The sequence below is a fragment of the Phalaenopsis equestris genome, unplaced genomic scaffold (genome assembly GCF_001263595.1).
Source record: "Phalaenopsis equestris unplaced genomic scaffold, ASM126359v1 Scaffold000422, whole genome shotgun sequence".
In the NCBI taxonomy this organism is placed as follows: domain Eukaryota; kingdom Viridiplantae; phylum Streptophyta; class Magnoliopsida; order Asparagales; family Orchidaceae; genus Phalaenopsis; species Phalaenopsis equestris.
The window spans coordinates 143569-158308 of NW_018164863.1; the positions used below are offsets into that span (position 1 = coordinate 143569).

A 14740-nucleotide genomic window follows, 5' to 3' on the forward strand; every position below is an offset into this window, starting at 1 on the left:
GTCGGGTGATAATATCATAAAATAAAGGTGACCGACAATGACATTATAGACGTCCGATCTGCATCTTAATAACAAATTCGACGCACAACACCAAGCATAAAAATGTCAGTCTCAAAGCTCAAAGTGAATAATTTTTTCGTGGTGCGCGCAAACATATCGGTGTTTAAAAAAAATTATTCGGGCTATTAAAATGTAAATATTAATATTTGGGAGGTTTTTAATGAATTAACAAAAAAAAAAAAAAGATAAATATGATATTTTTAGCAGAAATTTACATACAAATCACCCGATTTTTATGGTTTTCCCTATCTCAAACTCAAACTCTCATTTTTAAAGACCAAACACCCACTTTATGGATGAAAATGTAGATTTATTATTGGAGAGTGATGAAATCTATAAGTTTGATGTTTGATTTGCAAACATGAAAATTTAGACATGAGATTGTTAAAATATAAAAAATTGGGCGTTATGTAAATTCCCATATTTTTAATTTAATATTAAAGGGTGGAATGATACATATAAATATATATAACGAGGCACCCACGAAATGCCGCTAAAGCTTTTCACAAGTTCCCACTACGCTCTCCTCAGCATCGGCTCCGGTACTGATAAATAAAGGGTAGAGTATTCGCATTAGTTGACCCATATTTGATCGCCACTAGGAAGCAGAGGGTAGATCGTGCCAGCGGCGTGGTGTCGGCCGCATTCGTCGATCTGTTAGACACTCCGGCGGGTCGCCACCTTCCCTTTTCTGCGGAAGCAGGCAGCATGATGATCAAGTAAGTCTCCTTTCTCTTCGATGCAGTGGTGACAAGCGAACCATTTCATCAGGAGATATATCTATTTTGTGTCTTCATTTTGTGAAATGCCATCTTTTTGCATGTGTAATTTAAGAAACCTTAGATGTAGTTAGGGATTTTGATCAATTGAGTCAAACGAAGATGAATTCGGCATGATGTGATTTTTTCACGTGTAGTGGATTGAGAATTGCTAGTTTCTTAGGGGCTGTTAGAATTCACGTAGGATTTGGTAAATTTTGTGGATTCTGAGATTCAGTAAATCCTATGGGTGTTGAGTCTTGAAAACAGTTCGACATGAAATAATTTAAATCTGGCTAAATTCCACTAGTATGTTTAGACATATGTTTTCAAGATTTAAGATTTAAATGAAGGAAAATATGAGGAATAATGAGGAGTGGTGTAAATCTATTTGGCGGTGTTTGACAGCATAATTTAAGTAGGATTTAGCAATGGATTTAGTGTAAATCTAGCCAAACATAAAAAAATGAAAATTAAATCCGACTCTACATTCAATCGAATTTTTTCAACGTTCTCTCTTTTCTTCCCGAGTTCCGTCCCTTTCAGGACATAAATCTGGATTTTGTAGATCCGATTGTGAGACGGATTTATGAATTTCTTCCTTAGTCACTCGCGAGCCCATCTCTTTCGCACAGTATCAGATTTTCTGGATTTTATAAATCCTATTTAATGTAAATTCAGGTTTCAGCCAAACACGGCCTTAAATTCTACTTCCCCCATAGAATATATATTGCCAAGCTTGATTAATTGATAAATTTAGATTTAGAATGATTCTAGAATTGATTGAAAGAGTAACTTTAATTCGAATTACAACAACAACAACAACAACAAAGTCAATCCCACTATGTGGGCTCGGCTACATGAATCCTTTTTTTTCTCCATTGCTTTTTCTCCATTGCGTCCTATTTAGTGTCATATTTTCATTTAGTTCTAATAAATTAAAATCATTTTTTATACAATATGCCCAAGTCAAAATAAATTTATTTCATTTAATTTGAATTGAATGAAATAAATTGATGAGATTTGATTTGAATTGAGTTTATTAGTAAATGTAGAATCTTACTCCTTCAACCAAAAACTACTTGCACTGATTCCATAAGTTGGATGAACCGGAATTTTTCCCTATTCAGACTAAAATTTCAGATTATTTGAGATTCTTACCCCGTTTTTGTTAACCCTGATATGATAATATTTGTTGATGCTCGATATATTTGGTATCCTCTAATATATGAATCTCACATATTTTAAATCGAGATAATATGCAAGCTTATTATTTGATGCTTTGTATGTATATAAGTATGTTTGCCTGTTTTTATATAGGGGCATGAATATTTTTACTTGTCTGCCTTCTTTTTACTATTTTATGATTAAGCCAGCTATTGAGTTGGAAAAACATATCCTTTTTTTGTTTTTTTTTCCTTGGTTTTTGCAGATAGAATATCTATCTGCAATGCATTGAAATTTAGGATTTCCCTTGGCAGTGACAAGCAAAGGGAAATAATGTATTGTTATGTGATGTATTTATCTCATTGTAAATATCTGTTGAAATATATGCTGTAATAATTGGATTTTTATATTGTCCTTGATGGATAAATACATTAATGTTGATTCTGAGACACCTTGATGATATATATATATATATATATATATATTATGAATGGCAGGTTAATCTGTAATCTGTAAAGGTCATCCCATATAAATATTTTGCTCCCAAAGTTTATGGGATCTGTTCGGAAGTGATGAAACTCCTCCTATGATGTAATCTCTTAAAACTTGAAGCTTGAATCTACCTTTGCCATCATGGTGATCGTGGCATCCTTGCTGCTACTTTTTCTGTTGCTGGCAATGATGCCTATTATCGGTAGTGCTGAGCTAACTGGGCAAAAGGCACCATGGAGGATCCATACATTGTTTTCAGTGGAGTGCCAGAATTATTTTGATTGGCAGACAGTTGGCTTAGTCCACAGCTATCGCAAAGTGCAACAGCCTGGGCCAATCACCAGACTTCTTAGTTGCACTGATGAGGAGCGTCGGCATTACAAGGGAATGGGGCTTGCCCCGACCTTTGAGGTCCCATCCATGAGCCGCCACCCAAAAACTGGAGATTGGTATGAGTCCTAAAATTCTTTTTTCATTAACATGTCTTATATTGTATTGTATGTTTGCAGTGTAAAATCTAAGGGGGTGGCCTCCCCTGACACCAAATCGTGGATCTAGCAATATATGCTTGTTTATTTGTTTTATTTTTTGGCTGATTTTATTTATGAGCTATGAGAAATAAGAGAATTTTTTGCTAGGGTTTTTTTGTTTCATATATGGGTAAAGGAGCTGGTTTTTCGACATCTGTTTAAAGAAACTATGATAGGCTGTAGCATCAAATGGATAATCTGCATCCGAGCTAATTTTTTTCATAATCTTTGGATGGGATTTTCAGTGGCATGCATGCCATATTGTCTTTTCCATGGTGCATTTTTTGAGAAAATATTTTGTGCCATTTGAGCAAATGTTAGAATGATGTCTGTTTCCCATTTGTTAGCTTTCCTGGCTATGCACAATTTAAGCAAGTTAAATGGGCTGAATCATACTGTCAGCCTAGAGTTTTATATTTTAATGCTCAATTTTAATTTGTCAGCTTAATGCTTGAGCTTAATCTTTAGGTTTTAAGGTTTGCTTATAAGCAAACACTAGAAATATATCATAAGAAAGGGAGCATTCTATATTTCAATGTGGCCAACGAATTCCTTTCTAAAACTCTAAGGTATATTGTAATTTCAGAACTTGTGGTGGGGCAATTTTTCACTATCATGGCATTGTAACTCCACCACTTTACAAATCTTATGCAATGAACGGAGGCTTACTGGGAAAATTTTGAGGCTTTTGCACGAGAGAACTACAATTATGGATTCATACTTTTGTTCATGATGTTATGCACTAAGAATTTATTGATCAACCATAAAATTTGTTTAACATATTAATTACCATTCATCTTGGTTATTTTTACCCAGGTATCCTGCTATTAATAAACCTGCTGGCATTGTCCATTGGCTTGAACATAGCAAAGATGCTGAGAATGTTGATTGGGTTGTAATCTTGGATGCAGATATGATAATTCGGGGTCCAATTATTCCCTGGGAACTTGGGGCAGAGAAGGGAAAGGCTGTTGCTGCATATTACGGGTATGGATATGCACTGAACACCAAAATTTTTGCGTCGGAATCATTTTTGTTCTTTTGAGTTATGCAATATTGTTTATAAGGTTACCTTTGTACTTTCAAATTGGTAATGAAATGATATGTAAGTTTCATTATACATTCTGGGGGAAGATTCTGCCAAGGATAATGATCATTGTGCATTTAATGTGGGAGTTATTATCATCAACTCCATAGAAAGGGCCAATTTGTTTTTTTGTTATTTAGTAATCTAAGAATATGGAAGCTGTTGGACATTACTTATTTTAATGTAAATAACTTGGTAATGCTCAGTTTTATCTTTTTGTTTTCTTTGTTTGTGTGGGTGCTTTTGGTAAATTTGTGGATTGCACAGACTTTTTTGATGTGGGGCAACTTTTGAAAGCCTGTTTTAAGTTTTTTTATTCTATAAGCTTGAAAATGATAAATATGCGAACACATCAGAGAACTACCATATCTATATCAGAGAACAGCCACGTCTATTTTCTTCTCGAAACTAAGTAGGTAAAAAGCACAAACAAACAAAATCATGTTGGTTTATTCAACCTTTTCAGTTTCTCATTACCTCTGCATTATTTTTAAGCACTTCCATAGGGCACTGTTGTAAGTATTTCTCTAAAAAAACTCTTTTTTGGACGATATATGATAGCTTTATCATATGCATGATGTACCTGAAGAAGGAACACTGACGTATGACATTTTGTGCAAGGATTACAAGGCATTTCCCATTTGAATATTGGAGGATGTGTTAAGAAATAAACCAATATAGCAAATAATTTCACCAGCTAGTGACATACTTCCTGAAATATATCATGGTTAAGTTGGATAAAATTGTTGGTTCTATAATTATTTACTAGCAAGTAATGATTTTTTTCCTATAACACCCGGATAATATGAATGTTAACAAATTACTTGGTTATTGTCGAATATGTTAATGTTCATCAGCATGATAATTCAATTATATGTAACAATCACTGCAAATCTTGTCGAACCAGTTGAAACATTATATGTGGTCTCTAAAGCATGCTTGTCAACTTACATCAACTTTGAAAAATTGTAAATGTTTGTTTTCTTTAGTTTAACCTATAATTTGGCTATGATATCCTCAATTACCCATCATGTTCATTCTCATCTCAATGGCTTAATAAGGTACTTAATTGGATGCGATAACATTCTAGCACAGTTGCATACAAGGCACCCGGAACTATGTAACAAGGTTGGTGGGCTTTTGGCCATGCATATTGATGACTTGAGAGCCCTAGCACCTATGTGGCTTTCAAAGACAGAGGAAGTTAGAGAGGATAGGGCTCATTGGGGAACCAACATAACTGGTGACATTTATGCTCAAGGTTGGATCAGTGAGATGTACGGTTATTCTTTTGGCGCTGCTGAGGTTTGGATATTTGGCTTTATTCAAACTTCTTGCACTCATTCTTTCTATTAGTTATAGTGTAAAGTGCCAATGTAATATTTTGACTGTTTAAATTGGGTCATTTTAGTCTCAAAATCTATAAAAGTGCTAAATTATTCCCCATACTCTTTCAATTGGTGCTGAAATAGTTTTCCGTGGGGATAATTTCAGCTTTCAGCCCATATTAAAAGAGTTTGGGGTCTAAATTGGCATATTTATAAACTTTGGGGCTAAAATAAAACCCCTAAAAAGAGCAAGGGGAGTGTTATGACACTTTTCTCAAAATTTATGATAATTGAGAACCTCTTTAAAAATATTTGGCTTTTTGCTGACTATTGATTTCGTCAACAGGTTGGTCTTCACCACAAGATAAGTGATGATTTAATGATCTACCCGGGTTATGTTCCAAGAGCTGGTGTTGAGCCTATTCTCTTGCACTACGGGTTACCTTTCAAAGTTGGAAACTGGTCTTTCAGCAAGTTGGAGCATCATGAGGATGGGATTGTCTATGAGTGCAACCGTCTTTTTCCACCTCCCCCATATCCCAAAGAGGTATAAAGAAACCTCAAGCTTGTATATTGATGATTTAAGGAATAGAATTTTGTTTTAGTTTTTTTTTTTTGGATGAGGTGCAGGTTCAGATGATAGATGATAGAATCCAACTCGCATGAGAGACGAGGTTTATTCCTAAGTATAGAATGCATTAACACTCTAAATGAAGGACTCCTAGCACACCATGCGTCCATGGGATGCCCTAAACCAAAGTGGTCTAAGTATATGAGTTTTCTGAAAAGCGAGAGATTTTTGGAACTCACTAAAACGAAATATTTAAATTATCATGAAATGAGAAATTCAACTATGGTGCAAAGTAAGGTTGCTGATGATTCAAGAAGGCCACATCCAAAAATACATACCCTTTTTTCAACCGAGTGTTCGCCATATTTTGATTGGCAAACTGTAGGTCTTATTCATAGCTTCCATTTGAGTGGCCAACCTGGAAATATTACTCGGCTTTTAAGCTGTACTGATGAAGACTTGAAGAATTATAAAGGGCATGATATAGCACCTACACATTACGTTCCATCTATGAGTCAGCATCCACTGACTGGAGATTGGTAAAGTTACTTATAGTTTCTCTCCATTTTCTTTAGTCTGTCGCTAACTAGTTCTTTCAGTGTTTTCCATTCTAAACTCATTTTTGTGTTGAAGATTTTGTATATTCTGAGCATTACTGCTTAAGTTTTCCTGTTCTTTTTAGCGGCACTTTATCAGACGTTTATGTTCACAACTTTATGTTGTAACATTTGAGGTCAATTAAAATAGATACAAAATAAAATTACTCCATAAATGATTCTTATTTTTCAGGGACCACTGCTTTGTGGTTTTTTATCTGTTTATATTGGTTTTTAGTTATTTTTTTTGTAATAACTACAATAGCAAATACTACATATTCTCGAGTTTATGGAACACTCCATTATGTAAATCACCAGAGATGGAGGATGTGCATATTTGTACAGTAAGGCGCGTGCAATCAACAACGTTATCATCCAAGTTAATTCACTGCACATTCCTTCTAATAAAGTTCCTTTCACCTTTATTTTTTTTGTATTCTTTGTTGTTGTTCCTTAAGTTTTGAGCTGGATTCTAATTCACATGCTAAAGGAAAGGATATTCATTTTCTTCTAGCATCTATTTAGTTCATTATCAGATAACGATTGGCATCTATAAGTCCGTTGTTATGTATCCAATCTTTTGCAGCCCTCCACTAATACATTTTCAGAGCTTTCTTTTGCCATGTTTAGCATTTGAAACTTATCAAAATACTATTTGAACATCAAATTCTTAAAAATTAGAAATATGGCATTCTTATTACTCTTACACCGAGTTTCTTTGGAAAAGACGTATTGGAGATGCTAAAAACATTTTATTTATTGTTTGAATTTACATATTCAACTTGACCTAATTTAAAATTGTCACTTGCCCTTGCATAAGGCTACTCGTGACTACGTATCACCTGGGTTGTAAACGAGCTGAGCTTGTGCGAGCTCAGACTCGACTTGTGTTTAGCTTGTACTAAATTGTCTCGCTTTTGAAATTGCTCATGAGCAGTTTGTTCTGTTCGACTCAATTTATATATTTTGTTCATGTTCGGTTCATAAGAAGATAAATATCTTATACATTCAAGTAACTAAATGGATTGGAGAAAGGGCTATAGAGATTGTTAACTTAGGTTTTAAATTTTGGCATTTAGGTGGAAATTGCATTAGAAATAGTATACGTGTAATTATAGATAAGAATTTGAAAGATAATATTGTAAAAATTAATAGAATTATAGTAAGAATTATAGTTTTAAAGATTATTGTTGATATTAAGATTTTTAATGTTATAAGTGCTTATGCTTCTCAAGTAGGGTTAGATATTGATTTAAAAAAAAAATTTGGAATGGCCTACTAGAATTAATACTAATGATATCTCTTGAAAAAAAAAAATTATTAGAGGAGATTTGAATGAATATATTGGTAGTGGTAGAAGATTTTAGAAATATTCATGGTGGTTACAGTTTTGGAGTGATTAATGAAGAATGTAAAACCATAGTAGATTTTTCTTTAGCTTATGATTTTGTTATTGCTAATACCTTATTTAAAATAAGAGATGAACACATTATCACTTATAAGAATAGATCTATAAAACATAATTATTATTTTCTTATGAGAAAAAAAATTGTCGAGAATGTAAAGATTATAGAGTCAATCCAAATGAAAATTTAAGTACTCAACATCGATTATTAATTCTGGATTTTATGATAAGAAGTTGAAAGATAAAAAATACAATGAAATATTGTCTTAATATTAGATGGGAACACCTAAAAGATATAAATAAAATTATTTTTATAAGTAAACTTTAAGATTTTAAGATTTGTTTTTGTTTATGAAGAAGTTAATTTTATATAGGATAAAATAACACATACTATCAAATAAGTGATAAAAGCTGTACTGAGAGAGTCAAAATGAAAATTTTTTATAAATAAAAATAGTTGGTGGTGGAATAAAAATGTACAATAAAAAATAAAATATAAGAAGTTTGTTATAAAAATTGGTGCAAATTTAAAAGCTTAGAGAACTGAGAAAAATGTAAGGTAACCTACAGGGAGTTTAAGAAAATAATTTGTGATGCTAAGAATACTGCTTTTAGTGATATTTATTATAGATTAAATACTAAAGAGTGTGAAAAATATATGTATAAACTAGTCAAAGAGAAATGAAAATTAAAAATTTTATTCAAGTGAATTGTATTAAAGATGAAAGTCAAAATGTGTTTTTCTTAGAGGAAGGTATTCAACATTGGTGGATGAGATGTTTTGATAAATTTTTTAATGAAATTTTTGAAAATAAGGCTGACCTTAGTTATCTTAATATTGTTAATAATAATACAACTTTTTATTTTTACCGCCACATTCGTAAAAATAAAGTTGGGGAGGCTTTAAAGATAACCAATGTTGGAAAAGCAGTAGGACCTGATGATATCTCGACTGAAGTGTGTAAATATTTAGGAGATTTGGGAGTTTCTTAGCTTACTAAAAAGATGTTTGAGAAGTGGAAGAAAAGTATTTTAGTCCCCATTTTTTAAAAATAAAGAGGATGCTCAAGAATGTGCAAATTATAAAAGGAATTAAGTTAGTGTGTCATACATTAAAATTATGGGAGAGAGTAATTGAGTATTGGTTAAGACGTGATACATAGATTTCTCATAAGCAGTATGGATTTATGCCGGGCATGTCTACTGTAGAAGCTATACATTTATTGATAGGCTTGATGGAGTGATACAAAGAGCAAAAGAGATCTATCTATGTTTTTATTAATTTATAAAAGCTTACAATAAGATTCCAAGAGAAGTTTTTTTGGAGAGTTCTGGAAAAGAAATTTGTTGGTATTACTTAAATTCAAGTCATTAAAGATATGTATACCTGAGCTATTACATGTGTAGAGGTCTACATTAGAGTCTAAAGAACTTCGTTTGAGCATATCTAAAACTGATACCTGGAATGTAATTTTAGTAGTAGTAGATTTAGTGGCAGTGATGTAACTATGGGTGATCAAATTATTAAAAGTCGTGAAAGTTTCAGATATCTCGGGTCTATTGTTCTAAGTGATGGTGATATGGATGGGGATGTTATTAGTAGAGTTCAAGTTATTTGGTTGAAGTGGAGGAATGCATCGGGCTTATCGTGTGATAGAAAGTACTGCTTACACTTAAAAGGAAAATTTTATAAGATGGTGCTGAGACCTACAATGTTTTATGGTGCTAAATGGTGGCATTTAAAAGTGAAGCATAAAACTAAGTTAAGTGTTGCTGAGATGAGAATGCTTAGGTGGATGAGTGGCTTGACACTTAGAGATAAAATGCTAAACGAATGTATTTGTGAAAGGGTTGGTGTAGCTCCAATAGCAGACAAGATTAGAGAGATTCATTTGGATGCTTTGGTCCCATTAAACGTTGTCCGTTTGATGATCTAGTTAGGAGAGATGTTTTAGATTCGGCTTATGTTAAGAAAGGTAGAGGTAGACCTAAAAGGGCATGGGCATATTATATAAAAAATGATCTTAGTTTATTAGAATTAAATGAAAATATGACACTCAGTTGGACAAAATGGTGAAAAAAGATTCATATAGCCGACTTTACTTATTGGGGTAAAGGCTTATTGTTGTTGTTCAAGTTTGTTTTGAAATTAGCTCATAAAGACGCAAGTTGTTCGCAAACGAAGAGCTATTTTGACGGCCCTACGTACCCACCCTTGCATTGATTGTCTCGATTCAAAACACACTCAACCAAGTTAACCTTGCGTAGGCCCACTCTAGTTGTATGATGGCCCTATGTATGTCTATTTTTGTCCTTGCAGCCTTTGCACATGGTTATTTGTGCTTAGAGCATTCTACTAACCGGGGCACCCTTGAGCACAAGCTAGTTTCAAGCTTGAGCGTCCTTGCTTACACCTAGTGCTACTTTGCTTTTTTTCTTTCTTTGCAAGGATGCATGAATGTCATCGGTGGTCATTTACGCTAACACATCAAAACTTATTAACATCAGCAATACAAATGAGGTAACTCGCCACATTGCAGCCACTCTAGATTGGTTATGTAAATGCTTTTTTGGATGCCATGCATTTATACATTCTTTAACGTAGGGGCATTTGGGCAACTTCTTTGCAGCTTTGTTTTATAAGTAACTATCATAGTTGTGCTTGGTTACAACTTTCTTATTGTTTTCTAAAAAAAATTATTGTGAGAAGTAAATTTTTACAACCTGATCTACTTTAATAAAGCTGTTTTTTTCATAAAGAAAAAAAAAATTATAATACCCATTATTGGTGTTTAAAATATTATTTTCCTTGTAACAGTTCTACAAGTATTTTTAAAGATAGCTGCAGTTTCACCATGCAAATTCTTAATTATTTTCAAGGGTTCATTTGGGATAACTAGTTTTTTATAAAGGTAGTTATAAAGCAATTATGGGGCAAGTAATTATTTTGAAAGTTGACGTGAGTAATATAAATATATTTTTTACAAAAAAGTTGGACAGTAGCTTGCTTATCGCTACAAAACTCTAATAGATTTGGTTATAAAAGGTAGTTTTTCAGCACAAATATTTTGGAGGAGAGAATGAAATCAGTAGCCAATTGGAAATATTTGAGTGATTTAAAAAACAAATCTTAAATCTTAACTAAGCCACTCTTTTAATTTTTATGTATATATATATATATATTATATAAAGCCCAAAAAGGCTAATATATTAACAGTATCAGGTGGCTAGAGAGCATCCCAATTTGGTTTTGCCTCTGCCTCTGGTTCTAGGGAAGGAGCAAACTAATAAGTTGGTTAGATAATTGTCATTGCCAATAGTAACCAATGTATCATCCAATATGTTCCCTAGCTGGAGTCGGCCTCTATTCTTCTTCTTCCTCCTGGAATGGACCTGCATTCCTCTTCCGAAGATTGGTTCACCTGTTCTTGGTCTAAAGTGTGCTGAAGATGTGCAGATTGTTGAACATTTGAGGCAACAACATGTTGTACCGGCTGATCTGCTATTGGATCAAAGGAGCACTTTCATGTGTCTTGACATGTAAGTGAGTCTTTTTCAATAACAGTGAGTGGTATAAGCACAACTGGATCTGTAGTTGTAGTATATTGTTCTTCTTCAGGAACTACGGTAATGGAAAGATGATCGGGTTGTAATTTCTCAACAGGGATAATATGTGGCTGTTCTTTAGTGATATTCGACCTTAGATGAGGATGCAAACGATAGCAAATAGTAGAGCTGTGGCCAAACATACTACAATGAGAGCAATAAGGAGGGTGTGGATCAATTTCAACCTTTTTCCAATGCCCGTTGTGAGTGGTTCCAATCCACACCTCATCCGGAGCGGGTTGAGTGATATCCCTCTCAACTAACACACAAGCCACAGAGGGTCTGGTTACCGCAATTGTAGGACTATCAACCCTGAGAGGCTTATCGTAAGCAGTTGCTAAGGAGTAGAGAATTTTCAAATTGAACAGATGTAATTTTATCCAAGCTGGAATGATAGTGGACTCGGCTTTTGGGTCGGTTGTCGATCTTGATAACTTTCCGAGAAAAGATGAGGGTATAATCAACTTCATGAGACAACTGAATCAGTATGTGTCAACTGTCAAATAAACCAATATTCTAATTGCTCATTAGCTTCATAGCCTCAAACTCTTTCCGAATAATCTCCAATTTTGGGTTACCATAAAGAAATTTTCCCACTAGAGCAAAACACCAAGAGGACGCGAGGGTACTGGTTTCAAGCTCTGTGAGAATAAGAGCAGACTTCCCATTTTTTTCCCCAATTTTTTTATGAATGTGTGATCGCCACCACCTTCAAGAGCATCATGAAAAGATTGAGGAACATTGCAACATTGCAAGATTTACCTATAGATTTACCTATACGAAAACCAGTCTCTGATTCTGAAATAGGAACACGAGTAGAAATCGAGAGGTCGCCGACAAGTGCAGTAGCATATGAACAGATAGTCATCTCTGTCGACAAGATTCTGTCGGACAGGCAGCGAGGAGGTCGTCTGAAAGGAAATGCGAAAACGCGGGCATAACAACTAGAAACACGACCAAGCAAGCAGAGTCTGTCGCCAGATCGAGACGACGCGAGGAGGAGGCGTCCTGGACAGACGAGGACATCGTTTGGAAAGAGATGCAAAAACTCGGTCTGCCTCGTCGTCTGGAAATGTGCGAAGTCGCGAGCCTGCCGCCAGAAACACACGAACGTGAAGCACAACAACAAACGACGACACGAGCACCGACGTCGACGAAGACGAAGCAGGAGGGAAATATAAACGCGAGAGAGATCCGTGTAGCAGATGGGAGATCCGAAAGCTAGGGTTCGCCGTGAGGTGAAACCCTAGCAAAGGGGAACGACACCATGCCAGAACCTTAATAGAAAAAAATACATAAAAGTTGTCTGAGAGGGCCCAATAGAGTCACCTTACCCATTCAATACCAAGTACAGTAATACCCCAACAAAAAGATACAGATGAACTCAAAAAAAAAAAAAAACATGCAGAAAACAAGTAGCTAGGGACGAACCAGTTTAGTCCCGTCTCTTCCTCTAATTTTAAGAGCGGAGCTAGATAACAAACTTTGAATAGTAGTGTCATTGCCAGAAGTACCTAAAGTATCATCCATTAAGTTTTCAAGTTGGAGTGTGCCCCCATTTTTTTTTCTTTCGCCGAGAAGTGTAAACCTATCATTCTTCATCTGAAGACTGACTCATGTGATCCTCGGTCCGATTAGATATTAGAACTGTAATAGAAGGAAAGACAGTCGTTGCCACAAAGATATGTTCCAGTGTATGGAAGTGTGAATTGTCACCTTTGCATCTGATGCTTTCTGAATAGGAGCTGCGGAGCTATCCTGATTTTCAGTCTGAACATTATCCGCTGTAGTATGTTCAGGAGAAGGGGTCTCAGGGGCAGACACCAACTTCTGTCTTGTGGTGATTCCCTTCTCAGGTTGGCTGTCATCAGGTTTGCTGAAAGAGCGTTCAGGCTCGTGGGGTGCACTAATAGCATGTTCCTGCTTTTGACTATTGGTTCTCAACTGTGGGTGCAATCTGAAATATTTCTCCTGCGGCTGTCCAAAAATCTTACAGTACTTATAGTAGTAAGGTTTTTGTTCCATAATGATTTTTTGTCAATAACTATTGTGAGCAGAGGTGAGCAAAACTTCTTCTACATCTGGTAGTGTAATATCTCTTTCAATCAAAATCCTTACAGTAGAGGGCCTTGAGAAATGAATTGTATGTGTCTACCTGTAATTTTTTTCCAAAGATAGTCTCAATTACATATAAGATAGGTAGGTCAAATGTAGGTTAAAGAATTGAAGCTTGAGTTCAGGTAATGAGAAACAGATAGGCGCAATTGGGGGTTCTTGACTGGGATCAAAATTAGGGGATCATTTGAGCAATTTCATATGTTTGCTCTCGATTGTGATGACTCGATTGTGGTTTGCTCTCGATTGTGATGAATTTCTTTGAGAAAATCTTTGTCTAATCTTCTTCTATGCTTAGTTTTATCATAACATGTCTTCCATCAAAAAGACCCACCTACCAATCCCCAACCAGTTTGAAATCTTCACCATCTTAGGACAACCTAATTGAAACTTTCCAACTAGTGTAAATTTGTATTTTCCTGCACGAGTTGAGAGAAGAATATTGTTGGTTTGCCCGCATTTTTCTCTACTTTTTTTATGAGATTGCAATCATTTTGCCCTGCAATAGATTCATGATACATCTGTGGGAATATCGGACTATCTGTGAGTGGAAAGGTGATCTGTGTTTGTTAACTACTGTAGCATAGGAGGGTTTGGTGGGGTTATCACCGGCGAGGGTGGGAGCGTAGGAAAGCCCTGAGGCCATTATCGTGCTTCACCTGCAGCAAATGACATAGCTTGTCGACTGCCGCCTACGAACGGGACGCGAGCAGTCAAGCAGGTTGAGCAGAAACTTTGTCGGAGCAGTCGAGCGACTTTGACGTAGCAAACGAGCAGCTCGAAAACAAACGTTGAAACCTGCAGGGACGCCGCAGAGGACATGATCTCCTCTGCATAAGACGAGCAGACTCGAAGCAGATGACGCGAGCTCCTCCGTCAGCCAGAGCCGACGACGAAGACAAAATGATCAAAACGAGCGAAAAAACAAATTTCTGTTTCGAGCTAGGGTTCGCTATGAGCGGAAACTCTAGCAGAGCGAAAACGAAGACCCATCTGAGTATATATATATATATATATATATATAT

General features: G+C 35.3%; 1 protein-coding gene across 1 annotated transcript in view; it reads left to right on the plus strand.

The window, feature by feature from the left end:
* Positions 1–562: 562 nt before the first annotated feature.
* The window catches only part of LOC110027308 (peptidyl serine alpha-galactosyltransferase), a 25352-nt gene continuing 11174 nt past the window's right edge, over positions 563–14740 (plus strand). The window contains exons 1-6 of the mRNA XM_020728675.1: positions 563–779; positions 2483–2926; positions 3824–3994; positions 5156–5399; positions 5769–5969; positions 6066–6532. Coding sequence (XP_020584334.1) covers positions 2619–2926; positions 3824–3994; positions 5156–5399; positions 5769–5969; positions 6066–6532 — 1391 coding nt within the window. The 5' untranslated portion in view covers positions 563–779; positions 2483–2618. The remainder of the gene's footprint in view (positions 780–2482; positions 2927–3823; positions 3995–5155; positions 5400–5768; positions 5970–6065; positions 6533–14740) is intronic.